General features: G+C 41.8%; 1 protein-coding gene, 1 long non-coding RNA gene and 1 pseudogene across 4 annotated transcripts in view; 1 reads left to right on the plus strand and 2 right to left on the minus strand.

The window, feature by feature from the left end:
• The window catches only part of LOC147829835 (uncharacterized), a 63,262-nt gene extending 42,170 nt beyond the window's left edge, over positions 1-21,092 (minus strand). The window contains exon 1 of the long non-coding RNA XR_015445939.1: positions 8,636-21,092. This is a non-coding gene — a long non-coding RNA (uncharacterized LOC147829835). The remainder of the gene's footprint in view (positions 1-8,635) is intronic.
• A 172-nt stretch (positions 21,093-21,264) lies between these two features.
• Positions 21,265-23,097, minus strand: LOC110344177 (uncharacterized; annotated as a pseudogene). The gene is made up of 3 exons (XR_015445949.1): positions 22,985-23,097; positions 21,444-21,598; positions 21,265-21,341 (listed from the first exon to the last, which is right to left on the minus strand). The product of XR_015445949.1 is annotated as an uncharacterized LOC110344177 (transcript).
• A 649-nt stretch (positions 23,098-23,746) lies between these two features.
• Positions 23,747-24,998, plus strand: part of Zeb2 (zinc finger E-box binding homeobox 2) — a 127,203-nt gene continuing 125,951 nt past the window's right edge. The window contains exons 1-2 of one of the 2 annotated variants that reach the window (XM_087197510.1): positions 23,747-23,904; positions 24,143-24,284. In XM_087197510.1, coding sequence (XP_087053636.1) covers positions 24,212-24,284 — 73 coding nt within the window. In that variant the 5' untranslated portion in view covers positions 23,747-23,904; positions 24,143-24,211. Of the gene's footprint in view, positions 23,905-23,926; positions 23,952-24,142; positions 24,285-24,998 lie in introns of those variants that run through there. The other variant, XM_087197508.1, reaches the window with a different exon arrangement.

Here is a 24,998-nt window from a genome sequence, read left to right on the forward strand (position 1 = left end):
AAGAATTTCATGTCCAGACATCAGATTTTTATGACTTGTGGCCAAAGAGGAGAGAAGAACTTTGTGAACAAGCTTGCTCTGCTCATGTCCACCTCCATCTGATACAAGTACATGTTCATGGCACCTCGCTTTCATAAACAGGACATTCTAAACAGTCCTTCGCATGGCCACCTTTAGCACTGGGTTGACCCTCAAGTTTTTATAGCTGAATTTCTTTGGAAGATAAACTGTTTTAAGGTTTAGAGAAAAGGGCCCATTTTCTTCATTCTGTTATCTTTTGTCATCTTTTAAACGATGCCATCAGGAAAGACTTTGGAAAAGCCTGGTTAGAAGCCAAGAGTTTCACTGATCCTTTTCAGTTAATACCATTTCACATTTCTCGCCCCAAGAACTGAATGAGCTTTTGGACACATTCACATTTTAATTTTTATGATGTGGACATCTGAATGCAAACATCAACATGTGCATTAGCACTTCACAATTAACAAGCACTCAACTCCACAATTTTACCCAAATTGTGATCCATTAGGTTGGTGCTATTATCTTTAATTTTCAAATACAGAAACCAAGGTCCACAGAAGTTAAGTAAACTTGGGGAAAATCACTTGCCCAAGTGGGAAGTGCCCCTATTAAAGCTTGCACTGTCTGGCAATTTCTTTTTTTAAATATACCTGAGAACATAGTTATAAGAGTGAATTTATAAACACACAAAAAATAAAATTTTTGGTTTTAATATGATTTTTTAAAGTAAATTTGAGCAAAAACATAATAAGCTATATCTGTTAGGTCCATTTCTAAGACCTCAAGTCCATGATGTGGTAAGAACATGTACACATATGCTATTTAGTTATTACAAATAAAGAGCAAGTAAACATATGTAAGGGGAAAAATCATATATTCACTAAATATTTCTTTACAGTTTATTAGTTAGTTTAAATTTTGGTTAAGAAAAAAATGTGCAGTTAGGTATGCTAGCGCATCCCTGTATTCCCAGTATTCTGGGAGGCTGAGGCAGGAGGAACGAAAGTTTAAGCCCAGGCTTAGCGATTTAGCACCTTATCTAAATCCTGTCTCAAAATTTAAAAATTTTAAAAATGTCTAGGGATATGGCTTGGTCCATAGGCCCTGGGGTCAATTCCCAGCAGAAAAAAGAAAAAAGAAAAGAAATGAAAAAATGTGCAAACATCAGATTCTATAAGTAAATCAAAATATTGAAGTATATATACATGGGGTTTTGGGGGGGTTTCTTTTGGCACCGGGGATTGAACTTGGGACCTTGTGCTTGCGAGGCAGGCACCGGAACCACTGAGCTAAATCCCCGGCCCTATTGAAGTATATTTTAATTTCAAGCGTCATATTTTTTTAGCCAAAACTCAAGCCTTACCTATATTCTAACAAGCTGACAGTTACTGTAAATAATCTTCTCCCCAATAGTAAAATTTAATTCAAAAGCTATTAATAGTTCTTGTTGCAAACAGAAGTCTTATTCAATATTGGGGCAAAACAGATACCCTTGGGATGTAAATAATGGTGGCAGAAAAAGGAGGTCCTGGAGGGAGAGAGACTGCTGCACAAGCCATACACCATGGGAGAATGTAGCTACCACCACACCCCAAAGGAGCAGCCCCACAGCCTCCAGCCCTTCTGTCTGCTCATCATATCTACTGTACTACCCACTGCAGCACAAGTGCCATGTCTAAACCCCACTTCCAAGCTGTTTCTGTGGTGATCTGTCAAGTTCCTGCAAATCTCCTCCTATCAGGGGCTGGAGGCTGCTCCTGAGACCCAGCAGCTAATGCCAGTCCTGTTATACCCAAAGCAGGATCAGACTCACAGCAAGTAAAAGATGCTGCTTCATATTGGCAAGAAAGGATCCCCCGGGAAAAACCTTTGGATGCTGAGGTCACTTTCTGAGAATGTTGTTCACCAAAGCCTTTTTGCTACTCTAATTGGCCTCCTTCTGGTAACTCTGACACTGCTCTTTATCCTCTCTCTTCTAGCCTCCTCTGAGGTCCCTACATACCTTCAGTGCAGGCCAGAAGGGTTCCAGCGTGTCATAGGTGACTTAAACTGATTTCAGTGGGAGCTGATGCATTTTGGGGACCTGACCTTTTGTGCCTTCAGAAGATCTACTCTCCCCTTCACTTTAGTTTGCAGCTTTCCTTTGATGAGATGGACCTGCCTTCCACATCCCCCAGAGCATTCAGCACACAGTCTGTCTTCCCCGCAGCCTGCAAGGGCCAAGTCTGTCTTAATCATGGTTCTATCCTTGTTCTCAGAAAGGTGCCTAGCACATAGTAGGGATTAACTAGCATTTCCTGAATGAATAAACGTATGATGCAAACATGGAAATTGTCATGTAATCCATTAGCTTGGAAAATGAAGCACCCTATCATATATTTGAATTTATTAATTGATTGATAGCACTGACATATTAGCCAGCACATTCATATTAACTTTAGCATATTTTTTTCTAAATTATATCAAACAATTAAAGCAGAAAAAAGAAGGAACACTTCTCCCCTCATTTTAGGAACTCAACATTGTGCTAATCCTAAAACTGGATAAAGATAATAGAAGAAAAAAGTATGAACATAGATAGAAATTTGTTCAACAAAACAAACTATTAGAAGTCAGATCTGGCAGGATGTAGAAAGTGGTTTTGTTACAGGGATGGCAGTGTTGGTTCAGCATTGGAAGATCCACCCCCAAAAATCATCCTTTTAACAGAGGAAAGGTAAAAGCCATATGATCCTGTCACTAGTTGGAGAAAAATTATTGGACTAAATTCCACAGCTGTTCATGGTAAAAGCTATCAGGAGACTGGAAGTAGAACAGAAACTTCTCAACAGATTAAAGACATGTACTCCATACTTCCAGCGAGAACGTCTTACATGAATGGAGAAGATACAATGCTTTCTCCTTAAGGTGGGGAACAAGGGCAGATATGCTTACTCTTCATCTCTCCATTCAACTTTGAAACCCAATCCCCACCAAAATAGTCTGGCAAAAAAATGATGCAACTAGGATAGGATTGGCATGGCAGAAGCAAAATCTTTATATGCAGATGAAATGATCATCTACAGAGAAAATACTAAGAAATCTCTAGGAGCCCCTAGAACTTGTACTTGAATTTAGCAGGATTAGAAAACACAAGGTATATATAAAAATTCAGGTCTGTGTATACTTGCTATACATGAAGAATTGGATATTGAAGGTTAAAAGTTATGTAGGAGTACAAAGGACCTAGAAAAGCTAAAAACAAAAACAGTGTTCAAAGACGTTTAATACCTAATATTAAGACTTCTTCTAAAGCTACAGTAATCAGGGCAGTGTTGGTGTAAGGAAAGACATATAGATCATTGGAATAAAACAGAGAATCTAGAAATAGAACCACACATATATGGTCCACTGAGTTTTGAAAAATTATTTAACATTAGCATTTTATAGAATATAAACTCAATTCAAGAGCCGAGGAAGAGATAGTGTTTGCAGCAAATGGCACTAGAACACCTGGTATTCGTATATAAAAAATTAACCTCAACCCTTTTTTTCCATACATGAAAATAACTTGAAGGGATCTATGAACCTAAATAAGAAAGCCTAAAAGTATAAAACTTTAAGAAGAAATTATAAGGGAAAATGTGTATGAATTCAGGGTAGGCAAGAACTACCTAGGATACAAAAAACATGATGTATAAAAGAAAAAAATTGATAAATGAGATTCCATCAAAACTTAGAACATTCAATGACATCATTAAAATGAAAAGTAGTTCTTAAACAGACCATATTTACAATGCATATAACCTATGACCAGAATATATAAAGAATTCTGAGAGCTCATTAATAGACAACCCAATCAAAATGTAGACACAAGAAGATGATAAATAGCCAGTATAGCACAAGGAATGGTGTGCAACTCTAGAATCAGAAAAATACTAATCAGTACAATAATAAAATTGAATTATACACTCATTAGGGAGATGAAGTTAAAAGTTTTAAAAGCCTTGTCATGACTTTTTCTTTTTGTTGGATTCTCCCCCTTTGCATTTAATTTGTCACACCCAATGGATTCATTCTGCTGGGTTTCCTGGGGTTGTGATCCTCATTGTCTTTTCCTAGGGTGTTGTCTAAAATTTTTTGGAGTGCTGGTTTGATATTCATGAAGCTCCTGAGGTGCTCTTTGTCATGAAAGTATCTTATTTCTCCATCAATTTTGAAAGATAGTTTTGCAGGGTACATCAATGTGGGTTGGAGGCTGTTTTCCTTTAGGGCTTGAAGTACATCACTCCAAGCTCTTCTTGCCTTGAGTGTTTGCACTGAGAAGTCTGCTGTGATTCTGATGGGCTTTCCTTTGTATGTGATTTGTTTCTTTTCTCTCACTGCTTGTAGAATTTTGTTCTTCTGTTAGATTTCTGGAATCCTAACTATTATATGCCTATGTGTAGATTTTTTTTGATTAAGGCTAGCTGGAGTCCTATATACCTCACTTATCTGTATGTCAAGTTCTTTTCCCCTCCTTGGGAAGTTTTCTGCCATCACTTCTGTGAACAGTTTTTTATGTCATTTGCACTCTCTCCTCTTTCTACATTGACTCCAATCAGTCTTATGTTATTCTTCTTTGCATCGTCTAGAAGCTGCTGGATTGATTTCTCTTGTTCCCTTACAATTTAAAAGCAATTTTTCTTTTCCTCCTCACTAATTGCAATCTTATCTTCTATATGTGAAATTCTATCCTCACATTGGTTCATTCTGCTGCGTAGACTTTCGATGGAGTTTTTAATCTCTTGGAAATCTGTTTGTATCTGTTTTATAGATTCCATTTGTTTCCTATGTTGGGATTCCATCATGTTCCTCAGATCCTCTATTTTTTTATCTGTGTCCTCTCTAGATTTATTAATCATGTCTTGCACCATGAGCACAATCTTTGCTGTTATCTGAGTAATTATTTCTGATTTCACTTTTCCCAGATCCTCTTTTGTTGCCAGTTCAGAGAGTCCAGGTGGTTGAGTATCAGATTGTTCCATCTCAGTTCCCTTTGGGGTTGTTGTAGGTGATCCAGAAGTCTGTTTTTGAGACTTGTTTATGTGTCTTCTCATTTCCATGGGAAGGGGTGCTTCTGGCACCCACACGGCTCACCTTTTCTGCCCTAGGAGCTTGGGATGGCAGTAGGGGAACTTCCTTCCAGGTGCTGGGACCGGCTGAGCTTCTCTGCCCTAGGAGCCTGGGATGGAGGCAGGGAGCTTCCTCCCAGGTGCTGGGACCGGCTCAACTTTAGCATATTTAACAAATAAGCATAGAAACATTTTGAAAGACTTCTTGAACAATATTTGAGAGAAGAAAGGAAGAGTATATGTATCTGTATATTGAATTATTGCTTCAGGTAATATTTAGAATTTACTTTGTATCATTGTCTTTCAAGAGTGAGTTAAAAGAGAGTTATATTTAATAATACATTTTTTACCTACCATTTTAACTTTGGTGAAGTTTTTCCTCCCTCAAAAAATATTTGCTAGGGGGGCCAGGGATTTAGCTCAGTGGTTTCACCGCCTGCCCTGCAAGCGCAAGGACCCGAGTTCAATCTCCGGTACCAAAAATACATATATATATTTGCTAAGGGCCGGAGATTTAGCTCTGTGGTGCTGCCACCTGCCTTGCAAGTGCAGGGTCCCTAGTTTGATCCCTGGTACCAAAAAAATAAATAAATAAATTTGCTAAATTTGCTTTATAAAATTCTGAGTATGAAGAAGTGAAAGAGCCTTTTCCTGGAAACAACAACCCAATAACAGAACTACAAGGCTATACATTTTCTTTGGATGCACAATATCTGAAAAAAATTACAGATAATATACATTCAGATAGCCTCATCATGTTTACTTAAAACTAAAAATGTTATTAACTTAGGAAAAAGGAACAAATTACTTTTAATAATCTTTTTTTTTTTTTTTTTGGTACTGGGAATCAAACTCGGAACCTTGCCCTTTCGTGGCAGGTGGCGGCACCACTGAGCTAAATTCCTGGCCAAGAACAAATTGCTTTTAAACTTCAGTCCCTGTGTGATGTGTGTTGCCCCTACCCCCATCCCAAATAAATTCAGTTAATTTTCCAGTTTCATTATTACATTCGTTTGCTTTCTATCACTAAAATGAAGTATCTGAAATAATTAAATTATAAAAAGAAAAGGGCAATGCATACCTGTCATCCCACAATTGAAGGTGGAGGCAGGAGGGCTACAACTCTGAATCCCACCTGGGCAACCTAGCTGAACCGATCTCAAAAAAAAAAGGGCCAGGGGGGAAGCTTTACTTTGACTCACTGTTTAGAGCTGCAGTCCATGGTAATTCTTTGAGCCTCAGATGGTCAGGGACCCACAGTCTCCTTTAAAGGCACTCTCCTAATGACCTGACACCTTCCACTAGTCCATAAAGCTTTCCCATCTCCCCATAGATGCACCCTGAGGAGCAAGCCCTTAACACATGGGCCTTTGAGGGACGTTTAAGATCCAAACCACAGCAGCTGTCAGACTGTTGGTGTCTTCATGTACTAAGGACAGGTGACAAATCAGCTCTCCAGAGATAGCGGCTTCCTTTCTAAAATGTATTCAGATGTAATTTGCTTGCATAGCCAGTTGTGGGGATTAACCTGAGTCACAGCACCTGAGTGCAAGTTGTGCTTAGTGGCCCTGGGTGATGGTTAGCAAGTCCTATTGACATTCTCTTTCCTTGTGTGTCACACAAGAAGAGTATTTCCCCTTAACATATTTCCCTGGAAATGTGATACTCAAACTTACTTGTGATTTTCAGAATGAGTTTTTCCTACTCCATCAAAATATTCATTTCTTCTGTTTCCAAATTGGGCCTAATAATATTTGTCAATCTTGAACGTTTATTGAAAGGATCAAGTGAAACCATGCATGTGAAAAGACTTCGAACTTTGTAACTTTTTCACATGAAGGATATTTATATTTTAATAATTTTGCAGACTTATTTCTAAACCAAATACATGTTGTTCAAAAATATAATGAGACATCTCCAGCTTTTGGGTCTCCTATGAGTACGAAGTGAGGGAATGCTATAGCCTCCCTAGGGCTAAATGCACTGTCAGCAGAACACACGTGCATACTGAGTTCCTTGTTCAGTGATGAAAATGACTTGGTGTGAGTACATTTATATTTAGTTCAAATGCATCTTTTAAAAGTCCACAGGTACAAGACGCTTGCTAGAAGTTTCGAGTATAAAAAGGAAAGTGGCACTGTCCCTAGCAGCATGGAAGCCATAGAGTCACCCCTTGATACTCGTGGGAGATGGAGCCCAAGGCCTGGGCTGATACCCAATTCTTTGGGTGACCGAGTCCTTGTAACAATGGTACAATATTTGTATAGAAACTACGCACATCTTCCCATATACTTGAGATTCTCTTACTTGATACAATGTAAATGGTCCCTATACTCTATTGTTTAGGAATAATAACCAAAAAAATAAGTTACAGGGCCAGGGATTTAGCTCAGTGGTTTCGCCGCCTGCTGCACAATCACAAGGACCCGAGTTCAACCTCTGGTACCAAAAAAAATAAATAAATAAGTTACACATTCATATTTTTTACATATTCAGCACAGACACAATTTTTTTGAAATATTTTCCATCCATATTTGCTTGGATCCAAGGATGCAGAATCCACAAATACAGAGGGCTGAATCTATTCTAGTTGAGAGAAGACATATAAAGGAATGATTGCAGTGCAAAGTGTTAAATGCTATAAGAACACAGAAACGAAGCATCGTACTTGCTGGAGTAGATAGCATACGAGCTGAGTTAAAGAACAAGCAGAAGCCAAGTGTGTTCGCATATGCTTAAAATCCCAGCACGCAGATGAGGCAGGAGGTTTGCCACAAGTGTGAGGCCAGGCTGGACTGCATACTGAGTTCAAGACCAGCCTGGAGTACACAGTGAGACCCTGTCTCAAAAAACAAAACAAAAATGAAGACAAAGAACAAGCAGAAGTCAGCCACATGAAGGGAGTAGGCAAGAACATTCCAAGTGGAATAGTAGCATAGACAAAGGTCCAGCATTGAAAACAACATTGTTTTGGAGAAAATACAAACAATAATTACAAACGTAGCATGTACCATTTGAAAGTGGTTGAGACAGAAACTGAAGAAAAAATTATACCAAAGGACCTCACTGTATGCTAAAGAATCTATAGTTAGATCTAGGGAGTGTACCCAGTGGTAGAGCACTTGCATAGCAAGCATAATTCCCTGGCTTGATACCTGGTGAGAGGGGTGGGGGAGGGGAGGGATAAGGAAGGAAGGAAGGAAGGAAGGAAGGAAGGAAGGAAGGGAGGGAGGGAGGGAGGGAGGGAGGGAGGGAGGGAGGGAGGGAGGAAGGGGAGAAATGTGAGCCAGTAGTTTATCACACTGGTGCTGTGCTTCTCACACTTTGGAACTCAAACCCTGGGAACAGGCAGAATTAATATGACCCCACATCTTGGATTCTCATTTTATCCAAAATTATTTTTTTATCTTTTTATCCAAAATTATTAGGAGAACAGTAAAATTTCAACACAATCTTTAAATATTATGGCTTTCTTGAAGGAAGATGTTGAGATGCACGCCAGCTATGTGATTCATACTCACCAGTGGTTTTAGGCTGAGCAGTGACATGGTCAGAGGTAAGTCTTATGTCACTCATGCACTCTAGTGATGATGAGAAGAACAGATATGCAGGATGACTGCAAACAGGAAAGCCTGTTGGGGGTGGGAACAGCCTTCAGAGAGAGATGAGAAGTACCTGAAATGAAGTAGGGGTGTAAGTGCGGAGGACCACAATTATTTGAAGAAAAGGCAGAAATAAGATCATTAGTGAGGTGGAGGTTAAGGAAAAGAGGATAGTCAAGGCAAACCAAAAATTCAGGCTTAGAATACTGATTTGGGGAGAGTGGTGCCATTCAGCCAGCTGGAGTACGGGCCAGAAGTGAGAGGTGAAGATTCCATGACTCCTGCTTTTAACATGTGAATTGCTCCTTGCTCTTGGACCTCCAAGTGAAGCTGTTCAGAATTCATCCTGATAGTTTTCTCTATTCTCCTGATAAAAAAAATTGTAAGCATTTGCAAGTTGGTCAGAATTAGGAGAGCGTTTTGCTTTATTTCCTTTGTAATTTTCAGTGGCCATCTCTAGAGTTCATATTTGAACTTGGCTCCTTAATTGTTTTCTCTGATGTCTGCCAATACCTACAACAGAATAGTAAATGCCTGAGCATGGTTTTCTTAGCAAAGCATTAATCCACTATCATTGCATAGGTCCCTGATTTTTTAATCCTTTTGATGCCAATAGCAAGCGTTGATGAAAGATCTGGACTGCTTGGTAAGTCATCTGGAAGAAAATCTATTATTGTAACATCCATTAATCCCTTAGCTTCTTGAGTCCCTATTTCTGAACTTTATTTTACCTCCCCCCAATTTTTTTTAATCAATTCCAATCTGTTCCTGGTTTCCCAATTGTAATAAAACAAATACTGATCTCAGGTGGGGAATAAGCATCAGAAACAGATGAACTCATAAGAAAAAATATCTTAGGTCCCCCATCCTCCTATTTTCATGCAAATGTCCCCAGTAATTAAATCAGGAAAAGAAAATGTAGCAAAAACATAACAGCCAAATGGTTTCAAAATTTCAAAAGAAGCTGTAAATATGGTCTTTTAGAAGATCAGGTTCTAACTAGAGTAGAAGAAAGGGTAACAGTTGTTCTGATGAAGCAGTTTTTAAATTCTTGTCAGTGATTTAAAGAGAGATAACTGATGTATGTTGAAGAAGCTGGTGAGATTTTTAAATAGTTCGGACGCTATGGGGAGCATTTTTTTTCTTAAAGCAATGTACTCAGAAGTGTTGGCAAGATTTTATTTGAACGTAGCAGTGCTTATGTGAGGAAGTTATTTTGAATTACCCTCATATAAATATGTATGACTTTATTTGTATTGAAAATTTCCTTTGCAAGTGAGCGAATGAGGGACCGTTATATCCGTATTGCCTTGTAAGTGATTTAGGTATTTCATTCTAGAATAAAATATCATACCCAGGATTCAAAACTAATACAGAATTCTGTTTGCTCCCACAGGTGATTTCTGCACCTACATGAACATATTTTAACGTTTATTTGCCACATAGAATAGCGTCTGTTATCTTAAGTCTGGTATTTTGTTTGGCATTTGTGTATTCATTCCATCATTCATTCATTCGACACTTATTCGATCCTTCTCATGTACGTTCTACACTAAGAACGGGACAAACAGTGATCGTATTGGAGTGAGTTTCATCGTCATATTATTTCAGGTCGTCACTCTATTTTCCCCTAGGCAATATTCTATAATAGTGGAAATTTCACATCCTAGGATCATATCTTACTATTTAGAAGCTAAACTTGCTGAGTGTTGTGAATAAGCCTCACACTAAAGCTAGATATTTTTTTTGTCTGAACAGAGAGTATCCGAAGAAAGGTAAGAAGAAATGAGGATCCGGAGAAATGGGGCCTGAAGCAAAACAAAAGCAAGAAGAGACAAGGTGGAGTATTGGAGAAATTATTTTAAACAAGGCTCAATCTTTCCCCCTTAACTTAACCTCTGAGCAACCAATTGTTATAATTCTGCTTGAAAATAAAGCTGCTAGCAGGAAATCCATCCAGTTTCTTGACTAATGAAGCCTATCCATTTACTTTAAAAAGGCAAAACAAAATAAAGCTTCATATCATCACTTTCTTTCCCTAGCTATTATGTGGTTTTGGAAGGGGGGAGATCATTTGTCCTAAATTTCTCCTTCATACTCGTCTTCCTAAGCAAACTCTACCTTTGCTAGTACATGACATTCTCTTTTTATGATCTCTTTCCTTTTGGCACAGAAAATTTCTTATTAAATTTTAATATATTTACTTAAAAATAAACCACAAAAAGACTCATCAGAGTCATTTAGAGTAAGACAAGTATATGCACATAATTCTTCATTTGCTCCTTCAGTGTGGGTTTTTTATCTTTAGGCTGTGCGCAAAAGTGACACAGAGGAAGGACAGCAAAAAGTTTGTGTTAAATAACGTAACTGAGTTAATAACTCTGTAAAGTGGAGGTTGTTCAGGTCTATATTCCCAGTCTTTGCCAGCTACCCCTGTCAGTCCTCACTCTTATCTCCAGATATAAATTTGAAATAGGACATCAGTTTATATCCCTCCAAAGCTTCTTAATGAATGAAAGATCCCAAACAACAACAAATATTTATTATATAATAGGCAGTACTCCAGGGGCTTGTGAAAGATACGTCAGTAATAAATCACTTCCCCCAAATAAATTACTATTTGGTATTTGGAGATCCTACATGAACCAATAATTTAAATATTTCCAGGTGATGATGATTTGCCTTAATATAATAAAAGTATGACAGTACATAGTTCCAAATTCAAAGTCCATTGTGATTTCAAACACACTTCAGAGCATATTTCATCTAAACCTGCACATCCAAGAATGCTCCCCAGTAGAAGTAAAACTTCAATATAGATCATCTTTATGGAATTGCTATGGAAAAACTATTAGAAGTAATTCTTAAATATCTTATAAATTTACAGTAAATAAGAATGTATGTCAGAAAGCACACTGAATGTCCAAATACTTAGCAGATAAATAAATTATGCATTAAATAAATGGAGTTTTACTTCTTCTTACTTGTTTTAAATGGCCAAGTATTCTCTGTGAACTTTCAGCTTTCTTCTGTCCCTCTTGTCTAGAGGGGTGCTAGTGCATGCCAAGAACAATAGGTAAGCCAACTTCTCCCAACCCAGGAAAATTACCCCTGTGCAACAGGAGCTATACTTATGGTGCCACAATGGCCAGGGAAAAACCTAATAGGAATAGATTTTTTTGCATGTGTAGCAAATTTAGTTCCAGAGAGAGAGAAAGAAGCTTGGTTTGCAGTGTAGCAGAACCAATGGAACAATATGCTCCCTGTGTCCACAGCCCAGTCCTCCCCTGACTCTCTCCTTTCTAGGGCATGGGGTAGAAAAGTCACATACACAGTAGACTGTGCCAGGGTCTGCTGACACAACCCTACTCCCAAATTTGCAGGCCAGAGAGAGAAGCAGTGTCTGTGCTATGTAAATAGTCTCATCTTTGTCGTCATTGTTGTTGTTCTTTACTTTTTCAAAGCAGATGTTTCAGCACATCACCTGGGGAACAGGAAAAAGATAATATAGGCAAATTTTCTAGTACTAGTTTATCTCCTCTATCCTTCCCTAACTCCATCTAGCCTCTGAAGTTTCGGCAAGGGTAGTACAGAGCGCTCAACAGACCCTTTTTCTACCTAAAATAAGTAAAATCTTTGACACTACTGGACCATTCTGGTTGGCTGAAGAGTCCTTCCTCCACAGTCAGGGGATATAAGGAGAATAAAGTGTAAAAAATATTTTCTTATCATTGTAAATGGAAGTATGAAAAATATAATCAAATTTTAAGTACATTTATTTATTTATTCATCATTGCTATTAATATCAGGAGCACTGCTTTTTAATGACAAATTAAGAAACTATGTCTACTACATTTCCACTTTATTATCAGTAAACATTTTATATAATACAACAAGTTGAATCCTTATAAAATCCTTAGATCATTAAAACAATTTAAAAATTATAAGAAAGCCATTATAAATGATAAAATCACATAAATCTTATGCAAAAGACATGTTATATCCATTCCTGTCTTCCATAATTTAACTTTATATATCTTTAGGTAATCCATGATTAGGAATTATTACTTATTGATATGGCTACCTTATACCAGATATTTTATATACATAATCATTTTTCCCACCACAACCAGCTTGAATCTAAGTAATTTTTTGCTCATTTTTAAAATGAATTTCACAGGGGTTAAATGATGTATCCTTAATATACAATTAGTACTGCATAAACAGGAATTCAAATCCAGTTCAAACAATTCCAAAATCTGTATATTTGCTGTTACAATATGCTGGCACTGACCATATAAAGAACCTAGTGTCAGGCCCGGGATTTAGCTCAGTGGCACTGCGCCTGCCTTGAAAGCACAAGGTCCTGAGTTCAATCCCCAGTACCAAAAAAAAAAAAAAAAAAAAAGAACCTAGTGTCAAATACACTGATGTTCAATTTCCAGTTAACAGTGCTAAAATAAATTATATAAGAAATCACAATTATTCTGGGCATGAATCTTGGAGTGTCATCCCTAGCTTGGGTCTGATGCTGGGCCTGGGATAAATCACCCACTGCCACTTTTCCCTAGTGGGGGCACCTGCAAATAAGACTGGACCAGAAAACACACTTCACCTGGAAAGACAAAGCCACCAAAACCATTGAAAGCATTTGAGGACTTGAGCCAATATTGTAGTTGGAAAAGTGAGCCTAAGTATTGGTCTAAAAGACAAAATGAGCCTACATGCAAAACAATGGTCAACCTCAGCATCCAGGAGAATTGTCAGAGGGACACAGAGCAATGTGCAAAGCAGGTAAGGACAAATTGTTCAGAAGGATGTTTGGCAATGTAAGAAGGTGGTAGATGCCACATGAACATGGCATTGGCCATGGAGGGGGGTGATCACATCAAATTCAAAGCCTCACAAAGAATTGAATACTGGGATTCTAGAGGAAGTCACTGATTCTCCTTAGGCCACAGTTTCCTCCTTTAATATGGACCCAGTCGTGAGGCCTTCAGATGTGCTGTCAAATATCTGACTGTATTTGGCATTGTGCTAACCTTAGAGAAGCAGGTTTCTTTCTTAACTATTGTCATTTTATAGTTGTAATTAGCATAGAAATGGTGATAATTCACAAAATTAGAATTGAGTACAATACAAAGTTTATAATTTTTGCTCTTTAATGTTTTTGTTCTTACAGTACTGGGGATTGAATTAAAGGAGTGCTGAGCTACCTCTCCAGGCCTTTATATCATTATTATTATTTCATTTTGAAATAGGGTCTGGCTAGGCTGCCCAGGCTAGCTTCCCACTTGTGATCCTCCTGCCTCAGCCTCCTGAGGAGCTGGTACAGGTGTGTGCCACCATGCCTGGCTTACAACTTTTAACTTTTAACAGAGTAGGGAATATTAAGACTTCAGAGCTATATGAAATTAATTCCAGGTAATTAGATAAGCTGTAGGTGAAAACCATTCCTGATCCCATTCCCAGGAAAAAAGAAAACTGTACAGTTCACTCCTGATTCCTTCAGCTGATACCCAAATGGCTCATTTGGTAGCTTTAATCTACAAGGAACATAACATGGATGCTTTGAGAAAAGAAATAATTAAGAGACCCTGTAAGAACTACAAATAGATGTAAGTGCTTTGAGAAATCTTAAAGAAAAGAACAACAAAAAAGCCATCAGCATTAGGGTTAGATATTGCAATAGGGTCCCCCTACCCCTAGTATTTGCATTGATTTTTAAATTTTGCATCAGAAAAGAAAATCTGGCCTTGTGGACATTTAAGGAACTAGGGAATTGCATTTTCCACTTGGTAAACTGGTTTTCAGTGCAGACCCTAGGACACCTACACCAATTTCAAAAGGAAATACTCAGCTCCTTATGAATGGTCTTAAAGAGAGTAGTACTCTGACGGGCAAATTCCTGGTCTCTGCATTTGTAAGTTTACCCCTCTCTTTCACAAGTCTTACTCAAGACCGCTTCTAAGATTTTGCACATTGAACTCTTACAGGCAAGACAATATGTGATTAAAGAACACAGGCAACTTCAAGTTCATACATTTGGACTAAACTCCATTTCAAAAGAATCTGATATTTATAACCAAATTATGACCATATTGGATACAATAAATTAACTGCTGAACCAACTGAAAGAAAATACTATATTTATACGTCTGCAGCTACACATCCTTTGAACAGTTCTAAAAAAATAAAGACCATAAACCAGCCATAAATCCCGGGATGCTTTCCATTCTCTTTTTTCACTTAGTGACACAACACTCATTTTTCAACTTAAGAAAATGGATGATACTCGTATGTAAATAGCTGTTTTCAACAGTCAAAATTAATGTATACTCTCTTTAGATGATCTGCATGCTCCATGTTATTTGTTCAACCCTTCATTATAATAATGAAACTACAATCTAGTGAAGTTTCATGCATTACTTCATTTAATTTTAATAACATCCTAAGAAATAGCCACTATTAGTGTATCCACATTGTGTATAAAGAAATAAGTTGAAAGTAAATTGCCTGTGATCACACAGGTAGTAATCTGCATGGCTGGTATTCAAAATGGATGCTTTATCTTGAACTGACAAAGGAGTATAAAAGTATCAGGGACATGCTTGCTTAATCATTCTTAAATAATATAAGTCAATGCATTAACAAGTAAAAGATGAAAAATTATTCTAAATACCAGGCCTGCATTACTTGTCAATTGTCTCAATATTTTACTTTTGGGCTTTGTATAAAGAATACATGGCCAAAAAGTACAACTACCAAATCCCAATAAGATGCTGTGGTGTGTAATTAGTGCACATATCTGAAACTGGAAAGAAGAGTTACATAGGGTATTGTTTTCTCTAATTAATTGTAGTTCTTCCACATGTTTACATGTAGTTCTACATAAATGGTTTACAAATTGTTAAGAAGTTTGACTGATATGTAGAAAGACTATAACAGCTAAATAAACTTTTATAAATCTAGAAGAAAAATTTTATGTTAATATGTTACTTTGTTTCTTTGTCCTAAGAGAATGAATTTCTTTATAAAACACATTTAAAATCAAGCATTAGATATGCAAATATGTGTTCAGATCAGAGATACCAAAATTATTCAAATGATTAATTATTCATCATAAAATGTCAATTAATAATTATGAAGCTTAAAAGGCATCTTTCTAATGCATCTTTATTTTTCTTGGCCTAAAAAGGGCTTAATGTACATGTTCAATTGACTTCTAACAAGTTCTTAAAATTCTACAAGGTAAACAAATTGAAAACAAGTGCAAACTCTGAATTTTGATAAAAGAACTATGAAGGTACCTAAAGCATAAGAAAAAACAACCATTTTAATAATAATGAAAATTTTGAACACAGACGCATTCCTTTGCAGCCTCCCATTCACTCACCTGCTAGGTAAAGGACTGTAAGGTAGCCAAGCAAACTACCCAACTACTGAAGGTGTGACTTTGCTTAGCAGTGTACAAACGCACAATGTGATGTTTTATCTGAATCTTCCTTGAAGGGTAGAGGGAATGCTTTGGCAGTTTTTTCCATTTTCCAAATAATCAGTAAAAGAAAAAGCACAATTGAGTTTCTTAAAATTACCTGTTTTAATTTCTAAGGTTTGCTCAATAGTATTAGTCTATCACTACAAATAAGAAAAACGTGCACATTGCCTTAGTTCTAAAGTATCTCCTTATGCCAAGTATTATTCATTTTTCCCAGAAATATTACCTGTAAAAAATTATCAGTCTGAGCTGATACAGTAATTTAGAATAATAGGCCATTACGATCCCGGAGATATTGATTTATTTGTATTATTACTATTTGACTTTTCACTGACACCTGGTGAACTTGGAGTCTCAGAGATCCAGGGAGTTATTTTAGTCAGGGTGTCCTTGCCCTCCTGCTGGTAGATTAATTGCATATTAAACATCGTGTTTTCAAAACAAAATGATAAATCTGGACACATAAAGGAGCCACAGAAAGAATCACTACGAAGGAGAGCAGAGGACGTTAAGAAAGAAGACAAGAGATTGCAAAAGAGATACAGAAAGAAGAAAATGTAGGAAATGCAACTGGGAAAGGATGTCAAGAAAATACGGATAAAGGGCAGGGAGGGCTGAAAGCAGGACAAGAGGGAGGAAGGGGAAGGAGGGAGATTTTTGGTTTTCAATTCCCAGGCGAGGCTGCTGGCGTCCGCACCGGCACCGCCCCAGCCTTCCAAGTTGAGGCGAAAGCCACCTCCTCGGGCCTGCGTCGCCTCCAACTTACTCCAAGTTTTCGGGTGACTCCGACTGGGCCCCTTCCGCCCCCCTCCCCACCTGAGGGAGGCTGACAGTCGCGTGGAGGAGGCTTTGGCGGGCACAGCCTTTCTCATGATAATCAGCCCCCAGCCTCACCTCCCGGCCGCCGCCGCTCCTCTCGGAGCGCGAGTCCCGGACCCGGGGGACCGGAAACGCGGCGGCGGGCGGGGAGCGGCGGGCGAGCCGGGTCAGCTGACCGGGCCGGCGGGCGGGGGTCGCGGGCTCCGGGCAGCCCGGCGCAGGGGCGGGAAGGCCACCCTTGCACGTGCTCGGCCGCCCGGTCCGTCAGGGACCGGAGCTGGGGCGGGGGAGGAGGGCCGAGCGCGCCGAGCACGGGGACGACGAGCAGACCTGTTTTGCATCAATAAATTAAGATGCTCATTTCGGTCCTGAAGTTGGCCGGTTCCTGTCAGTGTAGACGCTGGCAAAAGCCCTGCAGCCGAGATGCATCCTTTACTTCAAAAAAGAAAAGAAAAGCAAGCCCTCAGCTGGCTGCCCTGCTGGGGCCAGGTGACGTGCGAGATTCCACAGCCCGCGGGCCTCGCAGCGGGGATGTGAAGGGCGGTCTGAGGTTCGCTGGTCCTGCTTGGGTTTTGTTTGCAAGGGCTTCTCAGAGAGATGCTCCGATTTTTTTAAATAGTGTTTCCCCTCCTATCCTAAGCCCGACTCTGAATGGATTGGATTGCGAGTTTGCACGTGAGAAGACCGTTTGGCTTGACTTGGACCCCTGCCTTCCCCCACGCCCTCCACACACCCAGTCCAGGGGTCCCCTTATCACCCTTTGCTTGCAACTCCAAAAGAAGTTGCCCACCTCCTCCCGCTCGGGCTGAAACATCGATTCCGTTTCAAAACGAGAATGGATTTCTTTTTTTATTTTCTCCACATGGTACAAAATAAACAGAGTTTGCTGTTTAAAAAAAAATCATTAGCAGTGGCCAAATTCGAATTCCTTCTGCAGCCTGCGTGTTCAAGGGCAGAAGCAGTTACCTCTTCTGGCATCTGGGCGGGCAGAGGAGTGAGGGGCTGGGGGAGGGGGTGCCTGCGAAAGTTGAGGAAATTGACAGACTGAGGGGAGTGGGGGGCAGACACCGGGTCCTGGCTGCAGGGAACTGGAAAACAAAAGTGCACCCTTCTCGTCCTACTTGGGTGGAGGGAATCCTCCTGGGGACAGCAGTTTGTTTTGCCCAAGGAAACCCTGAAGAATTGTTTTTCCCCTTCAAAGTCGATTGCAATATTATTGCACATTTGTATGGATCTAGTGTTTGAATCCCCTTCGTCCTTGCTTATCTCGAAGTGGATTATTCAGGGGGAAGACAGACAAGCAAGGGGCGATTCATTTGAAGGACTGTTCTGCTGTGTGAGAAGCCGAAAGCAGCGAGAAGCCCCCGTGCTCTCCTGACTTTTCCCTGAGTCCTGCGCTCCTGTATCCCGCCGATCCCACGATCTCCATTGTCCTGGACCTAGCCCTCACACTGAGAGACTGTTGCGAACAAATTTATATTCCGGTTTCCCCCTACCCCACTGCCTGCTCAGCGTTTGTGGGAACCCTCTCGGCCACTCACTCGGAGAGGGGCGTGCCAGGCAGGGGCAGTGGGCAGCCTACCCTGCACCCAGTCTTCACGTGCACCTTTCCCAGACATCCATCTGGATGAGAACTTTTTTCTTTTTTCTTTTTACCTCCAAATGGCTTTAAACACACACACACACACACACACACACACACACACACACACACACACACACACCAAATACTCGCCTGTCAGAACTCCCAGTGCTAACTGATGTTGGGAGCTGCCTTCTGCCACTTGAACATTACTGAGCCCAGGGTAATCAGATGATTAGGTGTTTTTAATGGAAATACTTAATAGTATTTTAAGGTTGATCCTGAATAACAGGGCGTTTACTATACAAAATAAAGCCTAGTGTTCTGTCTGCCATTGGAGTGGATCCTTTGACCTATGGTGACACCTGTGAATTTGTGTCTGGGCTGTAAACCCCCAAGGGTTACCTGGGCACCTGAAGAGGAATCTTCCCTAAAAGCAGGCACTGGGCTCCTTCCCAGGACTGGGAGAGGGATGCCTGAAAGGAAAACTTCTAGAAAAAAATCTTAACTCTTATTTTTTTAATACAAAAGAAAAAAAAAAAAGGAGGAGCACCAAAACCACAATATGAACAATGATGCTAAATCCCAGGGCAGGAACTTGATAAGTCATACATATATTTAGGACAGATATTTAATAGCAAAGCAGTGTAAAATATAACACTAAAATGTGACTGATCCATGTTGGAGATCTTTGATTTTTTATTAATATTTTTAGATTGAAGATCTCTTGTACCTATAGATCTTCTGTAGATACTTTATCTGTGATGAGGGTAGGCAAAAGATTAATTTTCCACCAGTTCACATTGTAATAAATACTCAAATTAGGAAAGAGGTGAGTCTACAACCAACTGTGAAAATCTACTTTCTTGCATCCTAAAACAAGAGCTAGCTGTGGTCGTGCTCAGGGGCTATTGCCCCCCTCAAAAAAATAAATAAACATACAAAAAGCAAAGAGCATGTACCTCTGGGAGAGTGGATGTGGCAATCCGTGTGGTGGCTTTTCCCTGTTTTGAATGCAATTGCCAGTGACTCTTGCATTCAAAGTCTTGCTTCAGGCTCCCATTCAAAGCATAGTTCAAAGCAGTTTATCTTAATATAAGTAAAAGTCTAGTGTTGGACCAGGGTATTATTGGTTTCAGATCTCTTCACACTAAAAATAGGAGGCTGCAATATATTTAACAAGGTAAAGCAGAAAAAATGGTATGAGGCAGGATTTTGGTCCTCCTCATACCTCCACCTCTACCTTTCCAAGGGAGCTCAAAGGCTGTGGGATTGGAAGTTTATTTGTGCTCTGAGGTTCTCAAACACTTTCACTGTTTAGAAAAAAGAAAGAGAAAGAAAAGAAAAAAGGCCTCACAGTACTTTAAGAAATTGAGCCTGAACCATCAGAGGCTAAGAGATTTCTTCTTTTTCCGATAACTGCCTGTGCTCAGCATCCTCAGATTTGGCTGTCTTTATTTACTTCTATATTAGTTCCAATTACGTGCAGTGTAAACCAGCTTTTTGATTAACAAAACAGCAGAGCATTGGTTAAGAACACTTAAACTTCAAAAAAAAAATTCCCCTGGGAAGTGGGCTCTGAATTGGTTAATAATGTGCAGTACTTGCTAAATTGCTGACTTCCAGATGTGGAAAATATCTTTCTTGTTTAGGACCTATGTAACCTGATTGGATTACGACAGAAGCGTCACGTTGGAAGCTTTTGAGTGATTATTTAATTAACCATACAGTAGAAAGCTGTATTCTCCAGGAAATCCCTTCCATATTTGCATAACCAATCCCTTCAGAGCAAAGGTGGAGTCTTTTCTTTTTAATTTTACTTTAATTGCAATATCAAAAAAATATGCTCCAAAACTTAGACCCCATGCCGTTTAATATCATGCTCTCTCCCTTCCCTGCTAAGTTGTCTCTGGCCTTTCTCCTTTTTCTTCTTGTCTCCCTGTACAGACTCCTTCACTTTGTAGTGAGATCTCGGTGAGAAGTACAGAGATCCAGAGATTGGTCAGCCCAGTGCTCTAATTTACTTAGAGACCTTTTATTAAAATGCCAAAGTACTTTTTACTATCGGGGATCCAATCCAGAAATTCATCACACACGTACACATGCGCGTGCACACACACACACACACACACACTAACACACGCCCTAAGATGCAGTTCACATGTAGCTTTTTTCCCCCAGCTCTAGCATCTAAAATAAATAAATAAATAAATAAATAAATACATAAATAAATAAGAGAAAGAGCAAAGAATTGAGCTCCAGAAGCCGTGCTGAGATTGCCACACAACTTAATGTGCATCGCAAATCTGGTCATTAGAGATATGTGTCTAAGAAGAGGAGATTTAGAGTGAGGACCCAGGATCTTTGCCTTTAACTTTCGCCCCTTGGAGTTCTCCAGTTCTGTGAATGGTGTGCACTGCTTTCCGCCCTGCACTCTGAGAGGACTTAGCGCTGAGGATAATGATGCCAGAGGCTGGGGGGGGGGGGGAGGCGGGGGGGGGGCGGGAGGGAGGGAGAGAGGCGAGAGGGAGGGAGAGAGAGGAAGGGAGGGAGGTGGAATTTCATTTCTTCCACTAAAGCGTTTGCGGAGACTTCAAGGTATAATCTATCCCAGACCCTTTCCCAGAGAGAAACTTGGCGATCACGTTTTCACATGATGCTCACGCTCGGGGCGCTTCGATTATCCCTCCCCACAAAGATAGGTGGCGCGTGTTTCAGGGTCTCTCCTACAGAAAAGAAAAAGAAAAAAATGTCATTAGAAGAGGCGTAACACGTCAGTCCGTCCCCAGGTTTGTTTCCTGGAGTGGCCGAAAGAGATCAGTTCTAACCTGCTCCGCAGGAATAACGGTCCTGCCTCCCTCCCGACACTCTTGGGGAGGTTTCGCACAGTTTGCTCCGGGAGCTGCTTCTTCGCTTCCACCTTTTTCTCCCCCACACTTCGCGGCTTCTTCATGCTTTTTCTTCTCACCATTTCTGGCCAAAACTACAAACAAGACTTCGCAGGTAGGTTTTCCCCCTTTTTTTTCTCTTTTGATCCTTTTTGGGTGTGCTCGTCCCCGTCCTCCTTTCCTAATTTTCTCACTTCGAGGGAGGCTGTGAGCCTGAAGTGAGAAGGGTGTCTGCGGGTAGGAATTTCAGGTGGGTTTAGCTTCTTTATGGCACGCTTTTCCCAAGAGTGGCTTCTTTGCTTTCTCTTCCTCTCTCACGCTCTCTGCTTCCCTTTCTCTCCTTTTTCCCTCTCCCAAATAATGTACCCTGTACCTGTCCATTCAGGTAACCAAAGGTGCTTTTGCTACCCAATCTGGGAAAAGTTTTATTGAGAACTGTATGGCTGGAATAAAAACTCATCAAGGGGAGAGCCTCTGCTTTATTTTCGCATCTAGTTCCTCTTCATTATATTCAGCCATTAAAACTTGGCAAATACCTGTTAATAATTACAAAACTTGAGAGATACAAACCCACCAAATTTGGGAGTAAGTCTTTCTCTTAGATACAGCAGCCCATCTTCTCCCACCGGAGCAGGCTGTTTTCTAAGCAGAAAGTTGCCTGTTTTTGTCTGCTTAGCGAGTTTCATTTCTTTATTTCATTCTTTGTGTATATATGTGTGTGAAGTAACACCTCACTTCTGTGATTATAAATAAAGAAGTGAAAGTCCTCATGCAACTTGAGTCGTTTACCAAAGTGTGTGTGTCTGGGGGGGGGTCACTACAGCTGGGAAGAAAACTGCTGTCAGGATATCAGGATTTTAAATTAGGATAACTTTTTAAATCATATTTTAAATGGCAAAGTAATGTAGACATGGGTTTAATAGGAGACTCATATACACACAGAACTCACCCCTTACTATGGCACTGAAAAGTCAAGGGAGAGGACAGGAGTTCCCAAGAACAGGGTGAGCATGGCTAACATACATGTGTTTATCTCCCACCCACTTACATATTTTATTTTACATGCTCCCCCTATAATGATGAGGGCAAGATTACTTACTCCAGAGTTAGGAATAACAGCCAGAGATAAAGTTTACAGCACAAATGCCCTCTCTCCCTCTCACATACACAGGCTCATAAAACTACCAACTTACTTTATTAAACATACATTTATATGCAATCGTGTGTAAGTCTCAGCCCTGATACAGACAGGCCAGCTGTTTCATCCCAGGCACTTGTGTGACCATTTCCTTGTTTCAAGATTTTCCCCCAACCGTCTAAAATCAATAGAACAGGAAAAAATGATTTTTAAAAATGTGTCAGACTGAAGCGTCCTGCTGTGTATGCCTAGGTAAATTCAAGGTGCTTTCTAAAATATCCACTTCCCCTTCTCTCTGCCCCCACCCCCACCGCTCAGCAAATGTGTGGAAACTGATACTCACTTTCCAGGTTTTCCGCAAAGCATCTAGCACAGGAGACAATGGGTGCGGGGCACGGGACCGAGCGTGCTCGTCGGCAGGGAAAGGGTTAACGGCCCTTGTGTTACAGTTTGCATCTGTTACATCTTTTATAGCCCCCTGTTTAAACTAATCCTGGAGGCACAGCATCTTCCCAACCTCCGCTGAGTTTCAGGATTTTCCTCTCTTGCCTGCCTCCGCGGTTCCCCTTCTCCAAGTTTTGACAGTTTCAGCTGAAAAAAAATGCAACGCCTCTCTCAATTTTTAGGTACAAAACTTTCGAAGCCAGAAAGGATAGGATCCTTTAGTAGAGCTTAAAAGTATTGCCGTAGTGGTTGGACTTTCTCTTTCCTTTCTTGAGGGGGAAAAAGAAAACATGTTTTTTTTTCTGCTGGAACTATTTAAGGGAACCAGTGTGGGGGAGCATGGTGTGAGTGGAGTGGGGGGAGATATTTAAGTCAATACTGTCGAAGTGGTGGTGCGGGGGGGGGGCAGTGTCCAAAGAGGCTTATAATTATATTTCTTAGGGCTGCGTAAAATGGGAAATCTCAATTCGGGGGCGGAGGTGGGGGGAGGAAGAGACAGTGCCTCGATGAACTCCAAAGAGGAGGGGGGGAGGCGCAGGGCGAGCGGGCTTCCTATAATTACTATTATCAATTTACCCGAGTGTGCTTCACCCCTTCAGAGGCTGTTTCGCGTTGTTTGTTTGTTTCTTTCCTCTTGGGAATGGGGGGGGGGGGGTGAGAAAAGATGAGGGGGAAAGAAAGCCTCACCCCAAGTTCCCGAGCCGGGCTTAGGACTTCTCTTCGGAGAAAAGGGTCTGACTAGCCCTGAGTCCAGCAGGCTTACGGTACCGCCGCGTGCGTTCCCTCAGACGGTCAGGAGTTGTGACTCATTTGGAAGATGTAATTCTTGTCTCTCTGATCGCCTCGCGAGCGCAACACACCAACCCGTAACAAACACAAAGCGCCTCGGGGCCCGGGCTGGGCGGGGGGCGGGGAGGGGGGGCGGCCGAAGTTTCGCTTTGGCGTTGGGGGCGCGGATGGGTGCTCGCCCGGGCCCTGGCCCGGCTCCCCCGGGCCGCCCGCGCGCGTCTCCAGGGGCGCGGGCGATGCCCACACTGTCGCTGTGTTTGGTTGCTAGATCGAGCCTGCGTGCTGCCGGAGCAGGGCGCCGAGTCCATGCGAGCTGCCATCTGATCCGCTCTTATCAATGAAGCAGCCGATCATGGCGGATGGCCCCCGGTGCAAGAGGCGCAAACAAGCGAATCCCAGGAGGAAAAACGGTAAGAGGCGGCCCGAACCAAACTTTTCCGGGCCACTCCGCGGCTCGGGACCCGGGCAGAAGGGAGGGGGACCGGGGAAGGGAGCCGAGGCGGCGGCGGCGCCCGGGGCTCGCGGGCGAGCTCTCTCTCGGCGGCCGGCACCAGAGCCCGGGCGCGCGGCGCCGCACCGGGGGGAGTCGGGGCGCCCGGCAAAGTGAGCGCCGCGCGCCCGGGTCTCCCGGCGCCGGGGTCCGGCGGGTCCCGCGCCCCGGCCCGCAGCCCCCTTGCGCGCCCGCCTGCGCCGCCCTGCGCCCCCGCCACCCCCTCCGCTCCGCTCCGCTCCGCTCGCCCCGGCCCGCGGGGTCCCCGGCCGGGCTCCGAGAGCGCCCGGGAGGGCAGGGCGGGGGCTCGGGCGCCAGCTCGCTCCGGAGCCCGGGCGGAGGCGAGGGCGGTGGTGAGGGCGCGAGGGCGGCGCCGGGGGCCCGGGCTGCGCCTCAGCTGGGCTTAAAGTTTCTTGCCGGAGCCTCCGGGCCGACTCTCCGTGCGCCAAGTAACGGTCCGCGGGCAGCCGGGACCTCAGGGGGAGGGCTCCGGCAGCGGGGCTCCTGGGCAGCGGCTCGGGGCCCCGGGCCGGAGGCTGGAGGAGCCGCAGGGCGCAGCCAGACTTTTCCGGGCAGTTTCTACGGGGTCGGGAGGAGCCCGCTCTCCGGGCCGAGTCAGGAAGGCGACGGGGGC

The sequence above is a fragment of the Heterocephalus glaber genome, unplaced genomic scaffold (genome assembly GCF_053883595.1).
Source record: "Heterocephalus glaber isolate CG9 unplaced genomic scaffold, H.glaber_assembly_v1.0 deba00000347, whole genome shotgun sequence".
NCBI lineage: Eukaryota > Metazoa > Chordata > Mammalia > Rodentia > Bathyergidae > Heterocephalus > Heterocephalus glaber.